At 40.5% G+C, this 26,421-nt stretch overlaps 1 protein-coding gene across 5 annotated transcripts in view; it reads left to right on the top strand.

Annotated features, from left to right (window-relative positions):
• Nucleotides 1-12,832: 12,832 nt before the first annotated feature.
• Nucleotides 12,833-26,421, top strand: part of ADGRB3 (adhesion G protein-coupled receptor B3) — a 466,094-nt gene continuing 452,505 nt past the window's right edge. For 2 of the 5 annotated variants that reach the window (XM_055811096.1, XM_055811099.1), the window contains exons 1-2: nt 12,836-13,845; nt 16,561-17,329. In XM_055811096.1, the coding sequence (XP_055667071.1) occupies nt 16,576-17,329 (754 nt within the window). In that variant the 5' untranslated portion in view covers nt 12,836-13,845; nt 16,561-16,575. Of the gene's footprint in view, nt 13,846-16,560; nt 17,330-26,421 lie in introns of all 5 variants that reach the window. The other 3 variants (XM_055811100.1, XM_055811097.1, XM_055811098.1) reach the window with 3 other exon arrangements.

Genomic DNA, 26,421 nt, shown 5'->3' on the forward strand with positions numbered 1-26,421 from the left:
AGAAGCACCTGTTTCTATTTGTTGACCATACCAGGAGACTAAGCAGCCCAGATATAGACATCTACATTTAAAACTTCTTCCATCTCTACATTTAGCAATCTGTCCAAGACTGGACAGATTAATTCCAACCCATATCCCATTGATGGGCCAGTTTTCTGAGGAATGGTGGGGAGAAGGGGACTGAGAAACATCTCCACCTTGTAGGAGCAATCAAGGAAGGAACTGTCATGTCGTCAGGTAAGTTCAGAAAGTTGCTGTTTAAATAAGCAATATCCTTCATTTCTTGTCTGTATTTCCACAAAACTGAAACAATACTGTGGGGATAGTATTCAAAGAGCTATTAATAGAGTAAAAATTAGAATATGGAAAATAATTAATAATTATTTTAATTATATAATATTTATTTATATTAATATTTATTAATATTTATTTATTAATATTTAAATATATAATATAATAATTATATAATATTTAATTATATAATAATTAATAATAATATAGAAGCTTATGAAAAAACAGTAAAAGTGGAGCAGGAGAAGCATGAGAAGAAATACTGAGCAACAGAAATACATGGTTCAGAGAGAAAAATGAGTGCAATAACTATATAAGGAAAAAGATAGGCAAAGTTCTCTAAATGGGATGAAAGGACTGTATTGAATATACCAAAAGAGAAGAAGCTAGTGGAGGCATATAAAAGAAAGGAAGAGATGAGATTAGAACAGCTTCTTGTCAGTATACTTAAATATCATATTTTAATAGTGTTGTCATGAATTATTTTTCAGTCACTTTCTCTCACATGTTTAAAAGAGGTATAAAATAGAAATATGATCATATATAAGCATTTTACTGAAAACAGGCTACTGATTTTTTTCAGCCCTGTGTCACTTTTGAACATACAGCATGATGTGTTTGAAATGATTTACATTTGATGACTTCCTTTTTGCATGGTGACCTACTTACTTTTAAAAGCCTTGTAAGATGCACAAAAAAAAAAGCACAGACTAAAATCTAATACTAATAAACAAAAAGTTTGTGAAGAATAACATATAAAATACCTTTTTTTTTTTTTTAATGGATGAGTTAAATACATGTATAGGCCTCCTACTTTTGATATCAGTGTATAGCCTTTGATCTCATTCTCTTATAAGATAAAGCTATTCATAACCCAATTTCTTCCTGGCACAGAAAGCAAAGAATGATCTTCCTTGCCTACATGTATCTATATACCATGTACAGGTACTATATGTGTTTATATATATATATATATGAATGTTTACTTTAATTAGCACAAACACCCATGTATCCATGATGAGTGGCTAAAATATGAATTTGTAAAAGCTAAAAAAATTTTAGGCAGATTCAAACATCTTATACTCTCCTTGTAGACACACATATATTAGGAAATCATGTGTGTGCATGCAGGCAGCTGAATCAATAAATAAGGTGCAGTTGCCAGTGAAAGAAGCCAAGTTCTCATACAGGTACAACTGGAATATCTGATATTATGCTAAACTGATGGGAGATCAGATAATCATTCTGGTATTGATACACTGAAAACTCGTAATTTCATGTGGAATCAAATATTGAATTTTACCCTGATTAGCTAACACATCAGAGAAACCAAGACCAAATAAATTTTGAAGGTGAGTCACTCTGTGTGAGGGTGACACCCTCTAAAATAAAGGAAATGTCCAGTTAGGCCAGTCTGAAGGAACTTATACTGAGCCATCCATTCAGGATCTGTTGCAAGCCTGCAAACAACTTTATCATTTATGACTCTTACGGCCAGATTCCATTCTGATTAATTCAGCACAGATCTGCTGACTTCAGTGACACTACTTAAATTTACTGTCCAGCAATATTCATAGAGAACAGGAGTTTTCATAATACCAATAAATCATTCACCAGTAATTTTCAGTAATACCACTTCAACAAAAAGTCTAGGATTCACTAGTTAACAACAGTGAAATAACAGATTCAAGTGTACAGATAGGAAGGAAGGAAAAGAGAGAAAGAGGGAAAGAAGGAAGGAAGGGGGCAGATGTGGTGAGAGAAGAGAGGGAGAGAGGAAGGAAAGAAGAAGTAGAGGGAAAAAATATTTCAGTGTGACCAGACATTATTGGCAGGGGAAAACCAGGAACATTGCCAGTATTTATGAAAAAGAAAACCCTATGGCTCTTTAGCAGTAGATACAATACATTTAGTATAGCTTCTATGTACTCTGTTGGGGTTAATTCCCTTTATTTATTACCCATTTTTGATCCAATGGTAGACAGCTATATAAACTAACTCATCTCTTTCATTTCATTCTTCTCACCCACCCAAATATCGGTTTCATCTTAAAAAAAAAAAACAAAAACAAAACCAACAAAAAATCCACCTGCTAATACTCTTTTCTTGTGCCTGACAATTTGGGAAGTCTCTTTCTTGCACTCTCTCATATTTTGGATAGTGTAGTCAGAATGTGTCTCTCAATGACAGCCACCTGAGGTTCTTTACAGTAATACCCCACATTTTTACAGAGTATTCTGCCCTTTGGTAATATAAATGTGTTCCTCTCCTCTCACTCTTTAGTTTGAGCATGCAGTGCATATCAAGAGCATGATTCTATTCTCACATATGTTTTACACTGGTACAATGCCATTTATATGAGCTGAGTTACTGCCAGGATATACCTCTGTGACTCAGGTTTTATATTTCTTAGCACTATTAAGTAAACTCAGCTATTTCTCAAAAATTCCATGCCAAGAGTATTTCGGAAGACTAATACAATGACCTGAAACACGTATTTCAACACATCCAAAAAGCTGCATTTCTTACATTTTGAATGATACATTCACATCTGTTTTCATCAAGTACTTGAGCTTCACAGCATCTCCTTGTAGAACTGAGGACTATAAACCACTTAATAGCAGTCATCTGAGAAGCCTTATCCCTTTCAGTAAGCAGTGTTTGCCATTCCTGCCTTTGGCTATTACTGTGTGATGTTTTCTCTTTTTAAGGTGTTTTTATGATTTTTATGATAAGATGTCAAAATTGTAGATGACATACACACAAACTTATAACAAATTGTTTCAGTGAAACAATTTACCCTGTGGATGTCCACCATGCAGCCAAGGATTTGGTCAAATTTGGTCAAAACAGTATTTTTTCTTCTTCTAAGTATCCTCTTCCAAAATCATAAAGTATGTCACTCTGACCTATACGCATCTATTCCCAATGCTAAAACATTCCTTTAGCTGAAGATAAACCTTGCCACATTCAATCAGAATTTAGGTACTGGACAATTTTAGAAAAGGGCATAGCTCCTGCCTTTTTTAAAACTTTGGAGGAAATACGGCTAATGTTAAGTATACATTGTGTTCACATTTTATTATTACATTTACAAAACCAATGAGGTTCAGATAGAGAAAAAAGACAATTTCCTTGCTGGCTATCAACTTGATCTGAATCCTGACTCTACCCTTAATTATTTAAATATGTGCATTCACTTGAGGCAATTACAGGCACTCAGCCAACATTTTCAAACTGAAATACTTAGGTCTTGACATTCCAGACATTGATGACCAGTGCTTCACTCCAAATTCCAACTGATTCTATGATCTGCACCTCTGAAAATCTACCTCTCAGTTTTTCAGTATTAAAATACCCCAAAAGAGTGAAGATGAAAACGGTCATACTACACCAAACTAAAGGTTTACCCAGCCTCACATTCTGCTTCAGAAGTGATTGTAGTAAATGTTGAAGGAGGAGTAAGAACAAGGGAAGATTCTCCCCTAATGCATTCCCAACGTCTAACTGTTTTCAGCTCAGGGTAATTCCTGAAGTGGATATGAATTTGCATACTTATTGACACTCCCCTCACCACCACCATCATTGGATTTCTCTTTCATATGCTTGTCCAGTCTCCCCAAGTCTATGAAAATGTTTATCTACAACACCCTTCTGCAAAAAGTTTCAAAGGTTGATTACCTACTGCATGAAGAGTCACCTCTTCTGTTTTGAGCATGACTCCTTCCACCTTTATTGTAAGCCTGCTGTTCCTTTTGCTAGAAAAGACCATAAATACTCAGTCCCTATCATCTTTCCTTGCCACTTACGAGTCTTCAGTACCATAGCGTCATAATGTGTCCTTTTTTTCCTCCCAGGCTGAAGGTTCCTGGCTGACTCAGCTAATCCTGGAATGGCTTTTCCATGGAAAAACTGGTTATTTGAGAAAATACTGTCCTTAAACACACCACATACTCATTTATTTTTATAGAAATGTACGCATTTGGGTCAAAGAAGCATGCAGAGTAGGACTACGGTAAGATTTCAATTCCCTTTCCTTAGTTTGGAATTTGGAGGTCTGAGCTCCAACAAAGGTTTTCCTTACAGTAAGGTTCTTGGGAAGACTTACATGCTTCAAAAAGTCAGCACTCTTAGTGAGGGGCATCCTAAAGCCCCAGATAACCGGGGATAATACTACAAAGAATTTGCCTTAAATCTCCCAAAAATTCATTTTAAACTACCATTTCCTCATGCCCAGGACACACAATTCAGAATCCTCTCCTCAAATCAGATTCATGGAAACTTTCTTTTAAGGAAATGAGCAGGCCATACTTTTTCAATGGTAATAATGGCAGTAATGGTGCCACCATACTCTGTAGTTCCACTCAGTAGAACCAAAGACATAAGGGAATAGAGAGTCACTTAGATTCTGGTGCTACTTTTGAATAAACTTCCTGTATTTTGTGCTGAATAGACATTGTGGACTGAATGAGGCCTAAGAGGAACAACAAAAATTGAGGATACCCTTGTTAGTCCCCTAACAAAATACTGGTATCCTTTTTGCTGGCTTAACAAGTTACGAGAAAAAAAGAAAAGCATGTTTCAAACTCTAAAAAAAAAAAGGAATTTGAACCCATGTCTTCCACTAAGATTTTATTTAAACAAGACTTTCTACTGATACCTTGAGCGACACCTTAAAACAGAGATCAGAGCTGAACTTGGTAGAGAACAAACAACACATTTTGTGCATTTTAAACACTAAATTCTTCCTAGCAGTGGAAAGGTAAGCTTTAGATAGGATTATCAGCCCTTCATTTTCACTAATGCGAGGAAAAACTCAATGCAAGACACCATCTTTTAACACTGGCCTCTGTGATAAGTGATCTCAACACCACCACACAAAGTACATAAAATCACTCTTCTCCAGACTACATAAGCAAAATGAAGGACATTAAATATAGATTCAGCATTAACTCCAGATTTATTTCTTTTTAGTAGAGCATGCCAAAACAACACAAGATTTCTGTATTTATCACAGTTCAATTTGATTAATGACTAGGCAATATTCTAGAGTAGATTAATAACATCAGAGATGAAAGGGCATTTTTAAAATATTTGTCCTCTTCCCAGTATAAAGAGGATTTTAGTGCATTTAGATAATTAACATGAAAACAGTGACCTTGTTTTTATAGTGATCTTTGCATAAATATTCTCCAATTAATTTGGTAAAGCTTATGATATAGCCCACATGTAGGGACTGCAATGAGTTCTTCCTAGCTCTACAGCCATACAACAGTACAACTAGTTAGAATCTTACCACCGGAGTATGTGCAACTATGAACTAGTGACAAGTTTGTTTTCAAATTACAACCATTATATATGCAAGTACTGAAAATATAGATTTCATAGATTGAAAGACTAGAAAAAAATGTTCTATCACCTAATAAACAAGAGCCAAAGAACACCAAGTCATCTACAAATGTTACTGGTAATACAAGTACTTCTGTGTATCCATGAAAAATGCAACTGAGGAAGCACAAATTCAGGAAAGATGCCATAGAATGACATCTGGTCATAATAAAGAACTGCAAATATTTTTGTGAAATTACAACTTAAAAGCAAAATAAGTGAAATAGAAATCTTTCTGATAGAAGAAGGGTTTATTTATTGTCACAAGTGTGGTAGCACAGGAAAATTACTGGAGAAATACATTAATAAATAAATAAATAGATAGATAGAGAAATAAATAAATAAATTCCTACAGTGCTTTGTTGTAAACTGTCCTAGAATAACAGAATAAACCAGTCCTGCAAGGAATTTTGCTCTGTTCATAAAAGATTCAACAAATTTCAGTGTGGAAACCCCCCTCTAACTGAAGAGGGCCGTGCTTGAGAATGGAAGCCCAGGGTACAGGAAAGCATGTTCCAAAGAATGCAGGTCACAACCAGGATAGTAAGTGTGCAGCGTTGAAAAGGAAAAAAGCAAGAAAACTTAACAACACAGGATAATCACAGATCTTAGGCAACCCAGTTAGAAACAAATCAAATCTATAAATGGCAAACTCAAAGATATAATTTCTCAGAACAATAGGAAGTTACTTCCTGAAACAGCACATAATTGAAAGACGACTATTCTGAGAAATGGCTGTCACCTTGGAGGACATAAGACAGCCTTAAATCAATCAGTTCAGCTTGATAAGTTGTAGTACCTTATTAAAGCAGTTTAGACAAACCTTTAGACTTCAATCACAATAACCAGAAAGAAGTCAAGGATTAAGAATATCCAGACTTATATGTAAAGTCATCCTAAAATAATGAGGTTAAACGCATCTAGCAAGAGTTAAATATGCAAAAAATGTCACGACCCTAACCTTTGGACAGAGGTATTCAATAAAATGTGTATTAGTCAAAAAAACCAACCCTAGTATCAGAATTAAAGACAGCAGGGTCCTTATATGTGGCATTCATGTTGCTCCCCAAACCAAGGATATTTCCATTGATAAATGCACATATGGGGGAGGGGAGGAGATAAACAAGGAAGGTAAGTTGCAAACCCATGGAGTGAAATGAAAGGATCTGATATGCTACTTAAGCTGAGCAGAGAACTGTAAAAATCTGCCAAGGCAGTTTTCATGAAATGAGGAAAACAATCACAAGCTATAATAGTAAAGAGGTAAGAAGGAAAACTTGACAACAAAGGTACCTGCTGAAAATCAAATGGTTAAAAATGTAAAAACTAATTAAAAGAAACCCCTTAAATTTACCAAAAGCAAGAAGCTTATAAAAGCCGCTATGTCTTCTGGGAACTGCAGAGACTAAAGACAGCAATTAAGGAAGAGAAGGACATTGCTAAGAAGATAGAAGATTTATATGCATCAGCATTCACAATAGCGGATGTTAGGGAGATATCCACTCTTAGGTAATAAAAATGAGGTACTATCAGATGAAGAGGTGCTGGAACAAATCAATCATTTAAAAAGCAGGAAGCCACCAGGACTGAAAATCTTGAACAAGAAGTCGTTGAGCTATGAAATCTCTAATTGAAAAACAACTCCTCTACTGGAAGGAGAGAGTAGCAAATGTTTCACATTTATTATAAAAAGGCTTTAGGATGAATCAGTGAATCAAAGATTCATAAATCCTACATCTATACCTGGCAAATTAAAAATAAGAAAATAAACAACTCAGAAGACTGAGATCTGTGCAAAGGAAGATGCTACCTCACTCGTCTATTAGAATGTTTTCAACACATCAGTAAACTACCATGGTGGTCAAAGGACAATTGACATCATTTATTTAAACTTCCTAAAGGCCTTGACAAATTTTCTCACAGGAGACCGATAAAAAGAAGAGACATAGGCAGCTGTGTCTATGTTCCGTGTAGCAGCTCTGTTCAGTGTAGCAGCTATCAGAAAAAGTAAGATATTAAAATGAATCAAGAACAGGACTGAGATGATACAGAAAAACAATGTTATATAAATCAGTGCTGTAGCCTCATCTGAACTACTGTGTGCTGTACTGGTTTCTACATCTTAGAAAGATATCAGAAAACCAGAGGGTATTTAAAAAAACAGTGACAAGAATGATAGAAGTTCTTTAAAAAGCATGTTTTTGTGGAAATAGATTGGAATAACTGGAATTATCTTAAAAAGGAAATTAAAAAGAGGCATGAGAAAAATATATGACATAATTGCTAGAAGTAAGCCGTAATCTCATTTCTCCCTGCCTTAATACAAGAATACAGTGACACATAATTACCTCAAAAGGCAGCAAATCTAACAGAAGCAATACACGTCAGTTTTCACATACTATACATTTATGCTGTGGGACTCATTATTTGATTATGTTGAGCTAGAAAAAATTAAGAATGAAAAGAACTAGATGCTTGTGTGGGTAATAAGAACATATGGAGTTAAACTAGTCAAATGAGTATTGCAGGGGAACTGAAACTAATTTGGAGACTTAAATAGATCTCTGAATACTGGAGACTAGGTGAGATTTTACAAAGCCAGATTGTCAAAAATATTCTTATTCTGGGTTTTGTGCACCTTCCTCTGGAGTGTTCAAGCACTTCTGACTGAAGTAGGATGCTGCACAGTCCTCAGATGTGATTCAGACCCCTTTTGCCCATGCTCCTAGTGTCACCTATTGCACGAATTTCACTGTTTCTGCCCCAATAATTGTGATTGAATAACATCAAAATAGTTAAAGCCAGAAGCAGAATTTAAAAGTTCTTGTAAGAACCTGCACTGAAGAAGCCATACAAAGAACGAAAACACACAAGCAAGCAAGAAAATCACTGAGCTTTTCAATATGAATATTGTCAACCAGCCAAAGGTTTGCTTGACATTTGGAAGGGGACATTGTTTTCTGATGAAAAATCAACTTCTCAAAAGAAAACCAACACTTTCCCTGAATTTTTTCAATTTTAAAATAAAACTTTTTAATCACCCCTACCCCTCAGTTATGCTATATATTCTTGAGCACCATCTACTGGTGCTGCATTATTAACTATTTATAAAAATACAAATCACTTCTCTAATACAATTCAAATATACTCATATAATTTTTCAAAAGATATTTAGAATTGAGAAGGCAGAATATAACACATCATTTATTAAATTCGTATTTCCTCTTGATGACAGAGAAAAAACTAATAATGGTGAAATTCACTTAGAACCTGAACTTAGTAGAGAAATGCAACATTTCTTAATAGTTTGTAAGATACTGGACCAGAAAATGTATGCAAGTCTATGAAATTCTTTCAAATTTACACTCGTGCTCAACCTGTTAAGAGCAACAAAAGATTTTTCTTCTTTTCATATTTAGGTATTTATTTAATTTTATAATAGACATAATATGGCATGCATCTTCCATTTCGTTTCTTCATTTCAGACTAAATTATATAGCATTTCTCTTGAGATAGTCACACTAGCTTTGGATTTAAAATTTTCCCTGACTTATAGCAAGGAAATACTGTTCTTATAGAAATTCGGAGTTATGCAGCAGAACCTGTGATGCAGACTAGAAAGTCTATGATTGCCAGGGGGGATTTTGAAGGGCCTTGAATGTCTAAGTTGGATGTGGGGAACAGACTGGTGCCACTTCTATATAAGACAAGAAGCTTGGTAAAAATACCACTTGACCCTTACCTGCAAGTTGACTCTATAACCATGATTTCCATTATTGTGCATAAAACAGCGACATGTCTGTGACTGTGTAGTCAGTTAAATATGATGATAATAATAAAGAATGAAGAACAAACTATGAAAATCTTTGTTGAAAAAACTTTTTATGATTTTTTTTTTAATGTGTGCCTTCAGTGTTGGAGATAGACTGTCTTATTTGCTTAAAGGCTGCAACAGTGACCTTGACTTGAAAAGAGTCCCCCTAAGGGTGACAGGTGATTGAGTTAGAGAACAGTCCGTTCTCCAAAGCCACTTACTTTAAACTGTGGCCTCCCCTTTAAAATGTGCATTAAAAATGTCAGTGAATTATAATTCCAAGTACAAGTGTGTTGAATTTCATGTTGTGTTCACCAAAACCTGAACTGAAATCTAGCTGCTGTGACCAAGATACAAAAGATCTCAAAGTGCTACTGTAGCTGGGGGTGGGGGGTGGGGCGGCAACTAAACAAACTGTTTGTTATATTCCATCCAACATATTAAATTGGGTAAGCCTCATTTTTCTCACTAATAGAAAAATTACTTAAAAATATTGCTCTCCTACCTCTTTCCTAGTTTGGATCAAGCCCAACCTTGCTGAAACAATCACATCAAGTCTAGAAAGCAGCACTATAAATTTAGCATGCACTATGTTGTGCCTATCCCTACCACACTACTACTGAGTGACATAACACTTCTTTCAGTGCCTTGATACTTACTTTGTGGTACAGATGGCACCACATGTGCCATGCAGTTCTGACAGTTCTCCCACAAAACAGTGTAGAATTTTATTAATACTTTACTCCTAGGTTTTAGCAGAGGTACTCAAACAAGTTGGATCTACTCAATATTTCCATATAATGTGCACAGGTTCCCTTTACCTTTGCCCTTCAGACTTTAGTTTAGCACTAAACATACATACAAAACACAAGCAGTCCAAACACAAATAATCTGCATGTCCAATTTAAACAAACACAGCTACATTTCTATTTATTTATATCTTGTAGACTTAAACATATCCTGATTCTCCCTTCTAGACTATCAAAATTCCAGGGTTTTGTTATCTCAAATGCAGCTGCATGACACCTAGCAAACATATTTCTGAAGTTGGCCTCAGTTCAAGTAGAAAGATACCTACAAGTGGATCATGGATATTTGTGTACTTACAAATGGTTAGCTTATCTTAGTTTGTTCCAGTAATTAAAACCTGCATTGTTCAAGTCTAATTGCAACAAATTTTGAGAAGAAATCTGAAGAGTGCTCTGTGCTGCCCTCCTATCCCATCCCAGACCAGACCAGATCAGATCAGACCAGACCAGACCAGACCACACCAGACCAGACCACACCAGACCAGACCAGACCACACCAGACCAGACCATCCTACCCCTCTGTTCTTCAGCTCCCACAGTTAACCTAAATATGACTTGTGCACCTTCCATCCCTTCCTTCAGTTCATAGACAAGAGGTTAAGGAGTCTTCCCTCCCAGATTCCTCTCCAGCATTGCTGTGTCTTCACAAAATTGAAAAGTGGAAGTTAATCACCGTATTGGGATACCTAGGAGATTGCTAAAGACAAGGGTTTACCATACATTGTTTATTTATTAATTTTCATTTCCACTCATATTTGAAGCAGCTGCAACTTACCAGTGCTGTAGGAAACAGGTGAAAGAGTTCTTTCAGGATGTTTTTTTCTGTGACTTCCCCTCAAGTTCTTCATTTAATATAAAGGGTATGAAAAAAGTATTTAAATGCCGCATTGTATTTACACCTTTGATTTGTTCTGCTCATACCAACCTGTCAATGAACCAAACTTCCCTTGAAGCATTTTAACCTATGTGATGATCACCCACAGATAATATGCGGTGCCACCAAATGTGAGAGAATATGGTTATTTCTAAGCCAGTAATAGGTCAGTTTTCATTGCATTGTATTTGCTGGGCATAGATCATGCTGATCTCTCACATTTTCCATGGTTCGGGTAGATATTTTTTGTTTTATTTTGACAACAGGGGCATAAAGTATTTATGTTTGTAAAAGCTAGTGAGGATGTGGTTTACAGCTTGTACCTATGGAAAATACAGTAAAAAGCTATAACCGTGCTTTTGTTTACTTTGGTCAGAAAGGGTTTGTGACCAGTAATACCTCTGATCAGAATTTGTGCAGCATGTAATTGTAATCATAAAAGCTCTGCACTACCGGAATTCAAACCTTGCAGGGGCTAGGGTGGGGGTGTAGGGGAGAAAACTGTTTGCTTTAAGGACGGATTGGTTTGGATATCATCCAGAAGTTTAAATTTTCGTTTCATCGGGCTGGGTGGGAGGGCGCGTTGAAAACCACGCAGTCATGTTTCACGGGAACTCGGGAGGCACAGGGGCTGTGACAGGGAGCGGGGCCGCACAGCCGCGGCGAGGCTTTGTTCTCCGTGCTGCACGCAGCGCTGGGAGCGCACCGCAGCCAGGCTGCTAGCCCGTGACTGACAGCAGTATTTATTAAAATGTCATCTCCTAATTTTCACGCCGGATATCTGCTGTCGCGTAGACTGCCCTGATGTCTCACGCCAGCGGGAAGGGCCAGAGGACAACTCAACCCGCCCTGGGGAGCAGGAGAGACACGGCCGGAGGGGAGGGAGAAAATACGTATCCAACCCTACCTAGCTGTGCTAAAATAAAATAAAATAATAAAACAAAAGGGGGGGGGGGGGGGGGGAGGGGGCATGTCTGCCTTCGTTGTGGCAAGGCTTCTTCCACAAACCTCCCTCGCCTTTCGGGCCCCACCCGCCGCAAACGGTGCTACTAGAGCCGCTGTCGCCTCGCAAACTCCGCTTGCGGCTCGGCGGCCGGGGCCGGTGGCGGGAGCTGCGCGTCTCCCCCGCCGGGTACCCGGCACCCCCGCCCCGGGCAGCCCCGCCGCACCCAGCGGCTCTCCCACCCCCACCCCCACCCCCACCCCCGCGGTGGGCCCCGCGGCACCGGCCGTGCCGAGCGGCCGGACGGCGGCAGCCGGGGAACGAATGCAGCCGCGATGCAGACACAGCCTTATCTCTGGCAGGGAACAAATACGGCGTTAATTGCAGCCTCGCTGAGAAAATTGCTATTGTTTCCAGTGAAAGGCAGGCGGCAGTTTGAAAGGGTTTATCCTCAGAGCCCTGTATCAGTTAATCTGCATCGCGGTGCCGAACTGACAGCTCCTGGGGCTGCGACGGGGTGGGGGGGGTGGGGAGGTTTATGCTTCAGAAGAAAGAACAGGAGGAAGGAGATCAAGTGCGGGCTTCCCCCCCTCCCGCCCCGCCGGCCCCGTTTCCCCCGCTCCCCGCCCGCGAGTTTCTCTCATGCCGGGGCGCATCCGGCCCCAGCGCTGGGAACCGGGGCCAGAAGGGCCTCCCGGACGCAGAAAACAACGTTTCTGGGACGTGCTCGGTGCCGAGCGGCCGTGACGTGCGAAACGCACCGCGGGCCCCGCTGCCGGAGCCGGGCGGAGCGCCCGGCACACACGCACACTCACACGGGCGCGCACACGCGCGGTGCAGGGCGCAGCGGCGCGCACGCCGCCCCGGGAGAGGGGGCGCGCAGCCACCCCCCGCGCCCAGCGGGCGGCGGGGGGGGCGCGCAGGGGGGGCGCGCACAGGCGCGCACTCACACATCGGCACCCACGGAGGCTCGCTGGCTGGCTGGCTGGCTCTCACACACGCACACGCGCGCACACGCACACGCGCGCACACACACACACACACACACGCAGCAGCAGAGACGCGCTCCCGCTCCCTCCGTACTCCCTGCGCGCCCGGCGTTCACACCGCTTCCCGACATCGGCAGCCAAGGACCCCCCCCGCCGCTGTCCGGCCATCAGTGCCTGAGGGGGGAGGAGGAGGCAGGAAAGAGGAATAAGTCTATTAGTAACAACAACAACAAAAAAAACCCACCAACAAATCTGCACTAGCGCCTTAGTCCTCCTCTCAAACCGTCGCCTGCCTGGCATCGCCGCTCATCGGGCTGCTGTGCTGAGACTTTGTTTCAAGTAAAAAACAAACAAACAAAAAAATATATCCCAAAACAACAACAACAACAAACCCTTCGCTTGCTCAGCCACTTCCAATTTTTTTCCCCTGCAAGCTCGCTGGTTTGAGGTGGTATTTTTTGGTTTTTTCTTCTTTCCCTTCATGTGGTTGGATTTGGTGGATCCGGAGCCAAAGCTGCTTTTTTTCCTCGGTGGTGTGTGTGTGTGGCGTGCGGGGGTTTTCTCGCTGCGTTTTTTATCTTCTGCTGCTTTTTTTAATCTTGGTTTTGAACCTGAGCCGGGGAAAATGGGAAACGGTGCTTCCGACAGAAGGGGAATCTCTCCATCACTGTTGTTGGGACGTGTGCCTGTGGTGCTAGTGTTTTAGAGAAATAGCCTGACAGCTTTCGGAGTGGAAGGTAAGGGTGCCCGGGGCATTTCCATTTCCCATTTCCAGGGATTATGACTGGAGAGCTTTTAGCTTGGGATTCCGGGGTGGAGGCGGCGGAGGAGGGGGACAGGCTGTTGCTGGATAGAGGGAGAGACAGCACATACAAAATGATCTTCGCATTTACTTCAGCGCTGCAGTTTAAAAGTTAGAGAAGTCCGTTTTGCGACAGGTCTGCTTCTCTGAGAGTAATTTCCAGCGAGACCGAGAAAACCTGAGGTTTGTGCACGATTGGGGTAATTTGGGGTGGGGTGGGGTGGGGTGTGGATGTTAGGTTAATAGGAAGTTAAAATAAGAGAAGTCAGTGGGTCTTCTTTTGGGGGAAAAAAATAAGTGGAGTGATGGCGCCGTCTATGTTCAGCTAAACTACAGTGTCGCCTAGAAAATCAGTTTGGGGAATATCCAAACTAAACGCCGGTTTGCTTTTCAGCAGAAGAGGATTCTCCCCCTTCCAAAATGGGCAACCTTAAGCCTCTGTGGCCGTTCGTTAACTCCCTCCTCCATGGAAAAGGAAGATCTTTTTAATCTGAGTGCCTAATCCTTTCAATGAGCAGATTCACTCTAGAATCTAGCAGCAGTGCAAACTAACTGAAATGCTGCCAGCACACTGAATTCGTGTGTGTGTGTGCATGTGTGTGTGTGTCATACACAGAGGGAGAGAGCGATTAGGACTATGTTGCATTTCAGTAGCCTTTCATGAACAAATGCACAACTAAAATGAGGGCTATTTGATTACGTTTCTTCATAGAAAACAGCCTAGCACTGCAGATGTCTTTATTTTTCTAGTGCAAATATTACACAGGATGAGAAAAGTTGGAGCCTTTTTTCCTTTTCAAACAGAAAAGCAACTAAGCCCCCTTTTTACTTCCCAGATTATAAAATTAATCCTTTTTCATGGGTGAAATACCTAATTTAGATACTTATTGTCACATTGGCTTTCAACGCCTACACCATCCTGAACAACACTGCGCAGAACTGCATTGCCTGCAAAGTGCTTCAGCAAAGGGGAAATTGTTTCCAGAATTCCCAATAAGTTTCTTTTTTAAAAAAAACCTTAAATGCTGTACCGACCCTATTTGGAGAAGAAGGACCATGTTGTTCATTGAGATGGATGCTCAGAAAGGAGAAAACCTGACCGTGTGGATAGACCCAGCAGCAGCTCTGCTTTTTTAAAAAACCTCCACTAATAAAAGGGGTTAGAGCTGGTGCTGCTTTGCCCGTTTCAAGATTCAGAGTTTGAATTATAATCTAGGAGATACGAAAATCTCTTCAAGGGAGCTTAATCCAGTGATTTGCTGTGTGTTACGCAATGGGAGACAGAAGATGCCTTGCTGTTTGGTGAGGAAATGAAAAGCTAGGCAGAGACACAGATCAAAACTCAGTAACAGTGCCTCTGTGTGTATGTCTGCCTCTGCTTACAGAGCAACAGTGGAAGAGACTGCTGTCTAGAGAGTTTTGAAATTAGGTTGGCATCACTCCTGTCTGCTTACATTTAAAAGCTGAAGGTGAAAGCTACTCATTTGTGAGAGATAAGCAACTTCGCAAAGGTTAATGCTGAAATCATTCAATTCGAATTTTTGGGATAACATTACACAGGTAAATATAACTAAGGTTTGCTTTATTAACCTAGGCCACTGTTAAGAGGACAGAGCATGTGGAGGCTGTGACGGCTGACAGGTGCAGTAAAACAGCTTTATTTGGAGATACTAGCAGAGAAAATGCAGCGTGTCTTTCATCATTGAAGCGCACGTCTGCAAAACACAGGAGCTAATCAGACAGTCCAAGATATTCATAGTAAGAGGGCAAGTGCAGTCCAATAGGTGCAGAGATCCTACTGTAGCACTGCCAGCTATACAGAGCTACGGGTCGTAGATGCTAATAGTGATCCAGTTTATACATCCTTAGAGGCTGAAGCACACTGAAATTATTATCTTAAGCTGGCACTTAGTGGTAGTATCAGACCAGCACTAGTTTCATCCATCTGTCTTTGTTTCTTTTTCCAGTAGTCTCAAAATTTTATTAATACATTAATCTCAGTATTTCCTGATTTTGTAGAGACCTCTGTATACCTGGTGGCCAGGGCAAAGGCGTGTAGGCGTGTGGGAGATAATGTTCCATCTGTTAACAAATAATTTGTGGATTTTGAAATTATGGCTGTAATTCTTCACAGTTACTTCTCAGACTTAATAGAAAATTAATACACCACAACAGATGCTGCTGTCTTCCATGTTGTATGCCGGTGAAATTCTGCATGTGCATATTGTATGTGCACATACATGACTACAGCAGGCTACTTATTTACTTTTTGAAGAAATAAATAAATAACTTGCCCTTTTCTTGGTCTGTCGGCTAAGGCATCTAGGTTTTTACCTAAGTTGAGCAGTTCTAGTACACGCCATGATGACTACATCCTAGACAGGAGGGGACATTCCTATTAATAATCTAATAGATGTTGTTTTTTAATTTGACTGTAGAGGACTTGGCCGTTGCGGTGGCCACGTGATGGCGCTGTGCACACGGCAGCAAACCCGTCCCTTGCGTTATAAAATAAAAATTACCTGCCCTTCTTTCTGAAAGGGGCTCTAACTGCAAGCTTGAAAACAGCTGGCTCGAATATTGGAAGGAGTTTGGTTTTCAATGCGTGTGGAATTCTACTTGCATTTTTATTTCATTTCATCTCCTGCAGGCCAAATGACATAGGATGAAGGCTGTTCGTAATTTGCTGATTTATATATTTTCCACCTATCTACTGGTTATGTTTGGATTTAATGCTGCCCAAGACTTCTGGTGTTCCACATTGGTGAAGGGGGTCATTTATGGATCGTATTCTGTAAGTGAAATGTTTCCTAAAAACTTCACAAACTGTACTTGGACGCTGGAAAACCCAGATCCGACCAAATATAGTATTTACCTGAAATTTTCCAAAAAGGACTTCAGCTGCTCCAACTTTTCCCTCTTGGCTTATCAGTTTGATCATTTTTCCCATGAAAAAATAAAGGATCTTTTAAAAAATAACCATTCTATAATGCAGCTCTGCGATTCCAAGAATGCTTTTGTATTTCTGCAGTATGATAAGAATTTTATTCAAATACGCCGCGTCTATCCTATCGATTTCCCAGGATTACACAAAAAAGAAGATGACCAAAAATCCTTCTTTGAGTTTTTGGTGTTGAACAAGGTGAGCCCAAGCCAGTTTGGGTGCCATGTGTTATGCACTTGGTTGGAGAGCTGCTTGAAATCTGAGAATGGAAGAACCGAGTCCTGTGGGATCATGTATACAAAATGCACCTGCCCTCAGCATTTGGGAGAATGGGGAATAGATGACCAGTCCCTGGTGTTGCTCAATAACGTGGTGCTGCCCCTCAACGAGCAGACCGAGGGCTGCCTGACCCAGGAGCTGCAAACCACCCAGGTCTGCAACCTCACGAGAGAAGCTAAACGGCCACCAAAAGAAGGTAGGTGCTTCTCAGAGGGGTTGGATGGGTGGGGGGTGCGGGGGGGGGGGGGCAGGGGGAAGCTGAATCCCACACTGGCGTTTAGGTCCTGCTGCCGGCTCTCCTTGATACATTCATTTGACTTGTTCTCCACTCCGGCTCACCTCTAGATGAGGCGAAAGGGCTGGAGAAGATACTCACTCCCTCAGGGCTGGGAAGGCTGCATTTTAATTTCTAAACCAGCTTAACCTTCAGCATATAGTTCTGCTAAGCACTGTTGAAAGTCCTCATAAGTAGGATTCATCTGTTTTCAGCCCCCTCTTACAGTAATGCCCACAGCTGGGGAGCCAGGAATTGCTCTCCCCCCCACCACCTCTTTACTGCAACCACCTGACTACAAAATCTTGGCCCTCTTCATACGATCCCTTGACTTTGCAAGGAAAACATTTTCAAAGGCATGCGGGCAACCTGACTAAAAGACCAAAAGATTTACCATGGTCAGGACACCTGGTCCCCATGGAGCCAGACCTCAACATCTTCAAACCAAACCAAAAGCAAATGCAGTTCTTCAGGGTGAACCTGCTGCCTGAGATGCCTGGAGATGTGAGGCACTGCACAGAACTGGGACACACTGTTTTGACCTGCTGGGAGCTCTGTGAAGGAGCCACGGGCTGCTGCACCCTTTCTCCAGGTGGCCTCAGCTCTGTATTAGTGGGGGGTGGGGTGCTGATCTGTCAGTCCCAGCAGCTGCTTTGTGTCCCTGCTGGAAAATGGGAGGTTTTAGAAGAGTGGGAAGACGGCATCCAGCGATTAGCACGGCAACCCTCTGCCTAGCTCCTGTTTTGGCCTCCTGACATTTTGGGGAGGCTGGGGAGTGGTTTGGGGAAGGTCATTGGAGGGGATGAGAGACAGGGAAAGTGTCAGCTGAACCTAGATGGGGGGCTCTGGTTGCAACCTGTGGGCGAGGGGATCCTTCAGAGCAGCCATGCGGGAACGGGGGAAAGGGGGGATAAATCATAGAGCCCAGGGTGTTGCATTTTAATGCAGGAAATGTTCCCTGTCTCCTTGTTTTCTGCATAGCCACAAAGCTCCCAGTCTGTGCCGAGGCAGTGCCAAGCTCCCAGCCCCCCTAATAGAAGTTGCTTTGTGGAGGAATGTAACATTGACACGTTGTTAGGAGAGGATTTTCTTTAAGGGCAGCCAAGCCCCAGTGCTGTGGGAGAAGAAAAGCTGAACTTGCTCCAGCTGCCGCGGTGCCAGAGGCCGCGGGGAGGAGAGGGTGAGGGACACATCCAGTATCCCGCAGGTCAGCGCCGCGCCCAGAGCGCGGAGCCCAGGAAACGGGGCGATCCGACGTGACGGGCAAGCTCGTCTCCGGCAAAAAAACGCTTCCCGAGAAGCCCGTGCGGCGGCCGGGATGGTATTTAACGTCGTTTAGAGCTAATTAGTGCCCTGAGAGGCGGAGGCAGCCCCCGCCGCGCAGCCCGGGGCGCAGCAGGCAGAGCCGGGGCCGAGCGGGACCCCCGGGCGCTGCGCGGGGGAGGCCGCTGCCGCTCGGGGCGCTGCGCGGGTGCGCAGGGGCTCACACCGTCCCTCAGCGGGCCGCGCAAGTTAGGGGGGATGCGCTGCTCGCACGCCCTCTGCCTCCGCCGTGTGTGTCATGGGGGCGTGGGGAAGGACAGGAGCCCATTAGCAAATACGAACGCCGCAGACCCAAAGGCGCGTAGAAGGCGCAGCCGCGCAGTGGCGGCTGCCCCGCGTTGGCAGCCCCGCGCAGGTCTGGCGGGGCCCCAGCGCTGAGAGAGTCAGTCCCGCAGCGGGAGGAAGGTGCATCCCCCGCTGCCCGCCGATTCCATCCCAAGGTACCACCTGGCTCGCGGCGCTGCGGGAGAAGGGATGTGAGCACGGCGGGTGCTCGGGCCGCTGCCGGCCTTCCTACCGGTCGCAAAAATGTGCTGAGTTCTAGGGGGATGCGTGTCTCGCAGTCAAAACACGTATTTCCGAAAAGAGCTTTGTAGAAAGGACAAAGGAAGCTTAGGGCAAACACTGCCCCCCCCCCCCCCCCCCCCATCTCCCCAGCTTAAATTTGAAATTCATTTCCAACATAATTTGCTTCCCGTTTCTTCAAGCATATTTTAATTCTTGCTCCTACTTGTGGGTTTTCCTGGATATGAGCTTGAGAAACGGCACGGTTAGAGGGGGTGGAAATTTGTGTGGTAGGTGGGAAGTTTCCTTCACTTGTTTTTCACTGCGCTTTTTTTTTTTTTTTTTTTTTTTTGGTGTTCCTGAGACTTTGAACAGTAATACAATTATTTCAATGTTTATTTAATTATTTTAATGCAGTTGGAAGCTGTTCATCAGGTCGTTACTAAAAGTTATAAACAATTAGCAAATTGTACTTCTCAGTACAGACAATTGTTCTTTTACTTCTCAGTAGTAGTAATGCTTTTTGTCCTTCACTCAGTGTTTAAAGCATTTTCCCCCTTTCCTCAGACGGCAAAAAATCTGCGAGAGAGGTGTGTTCAGTCTTTGTTTTCTGTAGATAGAGTCACATTTATCAACTACATCAGTCAGTGTATTTGTATGTATAAAGCTGGTTTGTGGTTCAGTTGGAGGCTTTATTGAGGGGTTACAGTGCAGAATATTCCTGCCACAAACATAGTGGAATTCACTGCTTGTGCCAGCAAATATTTAGGCAAGAAATACAAATTTTTATGTCACAGGCAATCTGCTTCCAGTTAGATCGGCATAGGTACCAAAAATAAGGTTGACCAATAACTGAGAGAATGGTGTCTTGTTAGAGTTCACAGTGGCAATTTTAAGTACAGTTTTGTTAGTGTAAGTTGAGTTTTAAGGGACATGGAGTTGGAGTAACACTGTGAGAGTGCTTTGGACTCTGTAAAATTGTGGTTTATGAATTTGTGTATTACTTTGAGATTTGGTACTGCCATTGCCTAGCAATGACTTTCCGAAAGGAATTGCAAAGACCTGACAGGTTTCTACAGTATTATGCATACCCTCCCATCCTTCAGATTTGCTTTCATCAAGCTTGACTGTGTGAAGTGTAAAATCTTTTTCAAAACTATTTCCAGTCACATTTTAGAACCATAATGTAAATAAAGAGCATTTAGATTAAAGCCTACTGTTTCTTTTTTGAACTCTGATATTTTTTTACAATTTTGAATGTGATAAATGGCTTTGGAAAATGGATGAAAGTATTTTTCCTTTTTTAAAAAAAGTGTTGCATTTTACAAAAGATGTGACAAGTATACAATGAATGATTGTGTTTCTAAAAGTGCTGAAGTGTTGAACAATAAGGAACTAGGAACTAGGTCAAAAAAGGAAGCTGTAACTATTATTTTTTTAATAAAATGGTTTGGAAATACGTGGTTTAATCAGCATTTCTTCCAAAGGCAGATCATCTTCACTGTCACTGATTAAAGCAATATTGAAAATCACCACATCTTTACTAAGACCCAGTTTCATTGTATCTTGATCCTTTTCCATAGCCTTACATCTGAGGTGCTTAGCCTGGATCAAAGCACTAGGAAATAGATCTCAATGAACATTCTGGCAGGGTCCTGAATTTAAGGGCTCAAGCGAATTTGTCCTCTTGATCTTCAGTGCGGTGACTGAAGTATCTCATGAAGTTTCTGTCAGTAAGACAGGGCTCAGTTCCAACTTTAGTGGGCCTGTAAAACCTTTGCATGTAGTCAGTCCATACAATTTTATGAATGATGACAATAACAATGCAAAAACTTCTTTTCATGTTGTGACCATTACAAAGCCATAATATTATTGTGGGGTTTTATAAGAGTTACTTAGAAACTGAAGAGAGTTTTCCCCTGTTTTACTGCCGCATCTGACAGAGTCCCTCATAAAGCAATGAAAATAATTCTTTCAACCTCTTACTTCAATCCAACAGAAGAAAAGAAGAGAGGGGTTATTCACATTAATTAAATCTTGGCATTTGGAGTTCCAGGCTTAATCTTGTATATCTTATTCAGCCAGTCTAAAATAATTTTAGTGGGGATTTTTTAATATGCTAGAAATATAGCATTGGTCTACTATGTCACAAATTCTAACAGCTCACTGTGTACCAGCATTTCAGTATTCAGCAACTGATTTATTTATTTTTTCCTGATTTCAGATCTGAAAAAAAAAAAACCAGAACACCAAAAAACCCCAGGGATATCTTAAGAGGTTTTACTATAATAAATGTCTCTTTAAAACAATAATTTATTACACGTTGAATAATAGTAAGATGTAGGATGCAGTCAGTTGGCTCCATCAGAGGATTTAAACTGTTAAATCAGTGCAGAACTTGTCTAGGAAGATCAAAAATTACAAAACAGAGCCTCACAACTATACACTTCTATAATTAGTGCAACAACTATATTAAAGAAAAATTTAGAGAATCCAAAATAAATAAAACTGTTTTCCAGAATATTGAAAGAGTACAGCAACATACTTGGAGGACTCTTGATAGTTTTTATATCCTGCTGCTTATGATTCTTTTATCTGTGAGTTCAAGGGGACATAGGAAGATGAGCACTAATGGAAGAACAGGCTCTAATTTTGTGTTAAAGCTATTTTTTCATTACAACTTATAAAATATTGTTTAAAAACATAAAAATTATACACTAAAATAACCTGTTACTGTGCAGGTTATGAGCAGTTTGATCTCAGTGAAAATCTGGAATGTAAAGAAAAATTATTTCACTTTGAATAACTTTTTACATTAATATTGTTCCTCTTAAAATGTTCATGGCCAAAATCATCATAGAAACTCTCATAAAATTAGTCAGAGACATTGTGTTTCTTCTTTATGGGTTTGGTTCCCAGTTGAAGGAAATGTTTCAAAATCTATGGATTTCAGGATGCTTCATGTAATGCCCTTTTGGACTTACTTTGATAAAAGAAAATGATCACCCGAAATGTTTATATTCTTAGTCCATATTTGGGTCACTTTGGACCATTCATAATAGGATGCTTTATCAGAGCCATGCAAGTTTGATTTCAGATTCTTTTTTTGAAGTGATGCACTGCAGAAAAAGCATTAATGATCAGAATCTTTCTTAATCAATAAGCCCTACCTTGAGTTTCAAGGATTATATGCTCTTATCAGTAATGATTGTACTTCAGTTTGTGCTGTATTGATCATTTCCACCTGATTTACTTCAGTAAACTATGAAACTTCTTGTTTTGAAGTAAAGTTTAGAAGTCTGTGCACAAAAGTAATCAGCACTTCACATGCAGACTGAATTTGGTAGGATTTGGATCAACCTATAAGTGAATTTTCTGATACCTTCAAAAAGGGAAATACCCAATTTCCTTTACAGTAGGAAAAGCCTATATAAATGTTTTTTCTTCCAGTTATTTAAATGCTTTATTAGTAAGTATATTTGGCTGCTTATATGTGTGTCTGAGTGGTAATTCTTTGGTATCACAGATTCTATCAGTATTTTATTCAGCACTCCTCACACTAACAAGATGACATATTACTTATTTTGTGGGAAAGGTCAGCCGGCTGCAGCAAGTGTTTGCTCTGCCTTCAGCGAAATCACAAATGTACTGTACAAGATCTGAATGCTGGTTTTTCATGAGCTCATTGCTTGCTTAAAACATTCATCACTTAAATGAAGTAGTATGTTGGAAGCTGTGTTATAACCAAGACCAGGATTTCTGTTCCCCAGGCTGCCATTTTTGCTTGAATTAAACCTCTGTTTGTGGGCATTATTGCACATCAGACATTGTGGAGACCTGCTCTCAGCTGGGGATGAGTGCTGCTAGAGACTTCCACTCTAAAGCACAGGGCATGAATAGGAACCAGTGATAAAGAATGGGGAAGATATGCAAAGAAATTAAGCGTTCAGACTGAAGTCAAAGTGCATCCAGGTTAGAAGCAGGATTCTGACTCTTTTATTGCTGGCTCCGGTGAGCAAGTACTTGATACTTGTACCATCAAATATTTCAGACCAGTCATGCCTTCCTTGACTTTCTTGTACCAGTAAGCTATGCCTTTTGTCTTCAGATACTTCTATTACACTTGTTATGGGTGGGCAGAATATACAATGTTTACTGTATTTTAGACTTTGTCCTCTGATTTGCTTGTGCTTCTGAAAAATGTGGAAGTGTTCACATGTAGAACAGCCATTAACAGAAGTTAATGGTGATTCTGTTTACATAGTGGGATTTCAGTTATTAGGTCTCAGTGACATTACATGGAATTATATTATGACATAATGCAGGTACTGCATTTCTTATTATTATGCAGTGGTTTATATCTACGTATTTATATTTTATGCATTTATATAATACAGTGATTATATGATCTATTACATTTAATGTGTTCTCCTGTGCTGTTTTTAAAGCAATTTATCCTCTTCTGTTCAAATCTATCCATATTGCTGTTTTGTTTAGTCTTCTATTTGCAAAAGCATGGAAAAATCTGCTTTGTGTGTTGATATACACAGAGGAATTTTCAGATGAGACTTTCTTTTCTCTTCTTAGGGAATTAATTTTATGAAGTTTATTCAGTTGTGTTTTATCAAAGGATTCAAACTCAAAGTTTTTGTAGCTCTCAAATTGAAGTTTAGCTGTTCATTTATAAATATGCAGTAATTGTAATAAAACAAAGGTCACTGCAGAATTCCATTGAGCATTATTTGCATTCACTGTAACAAGAAATATAAAATGCTCTTTAGGATAGAGAAAGTTGTACATGATATAAAGTACAAATTTACAAATTATGCATCATTGATGTATGAATATTTCAGAGTTGGAGCCCTTACTGATGCTAGTTAAATCTCAAGAGGAAGACAGTCAAATTTTTCAAAGTCATTCTCAGTTTTATTAATCCCTTACCAAAGTTATGAATAAAGTTTTTGTCAGTCTACTGACACATTTTTCTGATGGACTAGCCACCATCAGAATTAATAAAAACAATCTATAATAACAGTGTATGAGACCAGTGTTACGCTACTCTGCAAAGGCCAAATCATTGTCCTTACTCAAGGCAAATTCCCCATGCTATCAATATAATTTGGTCTAAATGAATATTAGATTAGAGCCCACAAAAGAGACATGAAACAATGATAGCATGTGTTCCTTCTACCAAAAGCAAATTGTTTCATAATTTGTATTAATTAAGGGGTTTTTTTCTCTGTAGTTTTACTTTTTAAACCATCCTTGACATTTAGTTGAGTGAAGCAGATGCACTTAAAAAAAACAACTTTGTAACTGCTCACTGTCTTTCTTTCTTTTTTAGCTGGTTAGCCTATCTCTTTATGCGCTGCACTTCGGTTTCTTGGTTTTCTTCTTAATTTTCTGAAGGGACAACAGGGCATATGACATACTCAAATTAGTATTCTTTGATGGTGCTGAAAATGCGTGCAACTGAAATTTGGAAGCAAACTATTTTCAGTTTTTCAGTTCAAATTTCATTTATATCTCCTTGACGTGGCAAAACCACAACAAAAACAGAAACTTTGAATACCATCCATTTTTTGGTAGCTTGATAGAAAACTGATGACAATAGGGAGAGCAGTGTGTCATCCTTTTTTTGGGCAGTTTTCACAAAATTTGCTCTTTTTTATTCAGTTGCAAAACACTTTGGGAGCTGACTTTGGTTCCTGCTCATCTTCATGTACTGCTAGTTCATTCATCAGTTATGCAGAGACAGTGTCTGTTTATAGCATGGATAATAATTTTCAGCCATAGCTGATAGTTGTGTGCTATTGAGCAGCTTTGCTGAAGGATGATTGGGAGGCTGAAGGATCAAAACAGCAATTCTCCAATGGAATTAGCCATGGAAAATGATTAACAGGTCTTCTAACCTTACTGCTTCTAACTGGCATTGCAAATACCTTATTTTAAGTGGGAATTTGTTAACCAGTGTCATCAACTGAGGTATGTTACCACCTGTTGCTTGTGAGAATCTGGGACCCCATTGCTGCAGAGATGGCTCTGGCCTCACTCCTTTCTCTTTGCTGAGCCATTTCAGCACACCAGCCAAGCAGAAAACTACTGACCTTGAGGTTTTTTAGTTAGATTATCTTGATGCTGTGTGTGTTATGATGGCCCAGCCAAGCCTCCATCAGTACCAAAAAGCGGCACAAGAAAGAGCTGGAGAGGAACAGTGGTACTGGCTCAGCCAGGTTTAGATTTGCTTTGGAAAAAAAAAAAAAAAAAAGTTTTTTGATAAAGTGGTTAATACCCATTACCCTTGCCCACTCTTTTGCATATGTTAGCAGCCAGTTACATCATACTGTGTTTCTAGGCAGCTGTACCAGGTTTGGTTACAATATTACTGGCCAACCCTTCAAAACAGAGTCCAAGATACATGTTCATTCAGGGCTTCCTGCTGACCATTAAAGAGTGGTGCAGATTTCTGTGAAAGTGTACACAGAGTGCTCAGGGATGAGCCTGTGAAGCCCTTGGAACTCATTCCTGTAGTGCAGCTAGAAAGAGCTTATATTACAGATTAGAAAATCAGGGAATTGAATTCATGCTATTTATTGGTTATGAGGAATAATATTGTACATCCTTTATGCAAGAACACTTTCTCCTGAAAGGATTTTGGAAAATCTTAAGTCTGAAGATTTAATGTGGAATATTTCTTTGAATCCTAAATTATTCACTTTTTCTTATACGGTATTTGCTTCTCTATCCTACAAATATATTAATTGCAGTCCCTTCTGTACTGTATGCATAGAAGATTTCAACTGTCTGCAAAACTGGGTACTTCAGTTTGAGCTATAACAAGTTATTGTTTTTATCCTTGGAAGTGTTTTGGGTTGGTGGGGTTTTTTTGTTTGTTTGGTTGGTTGGTTTTTGTTTTGTTTTTTTCTCTGGCATTGGCTGATATCTGCAGTGATTGGCACACATACAGATGCTCCAGTACTGGTGGGTTTGAAGGTTGATAGATGTGCTTCATACTGACAAAGGAAAGGAGGAAAAATGTTTAGCACTGCAGGTGTAATGTGAGTACAGAGCCTAGTCCAGCTGGTCCCGTCTGCACCAAATGTCTAGGAAACCACTAATATAGAGAGTATCATGAAGGTTCACTCTCCTTCGAAGGGAGGGGGGTGCCAAGGCTGGGATATTAGCCA

This window comes from Falco peregrinus, chromosome 7, assembly GCF_023634155.1.
Source record: "Falco peregrinus isolate bFalPer1 chromosome 7, bFalPer1.pri, whole genome shotgun sequence".
Taxonomy (NCBI): domain Eukaryota; kingdom Metazoa; phylum Chordata; class Aves; order Falconiformes; family Falconidae; genus Falco; species Falco peregrinus.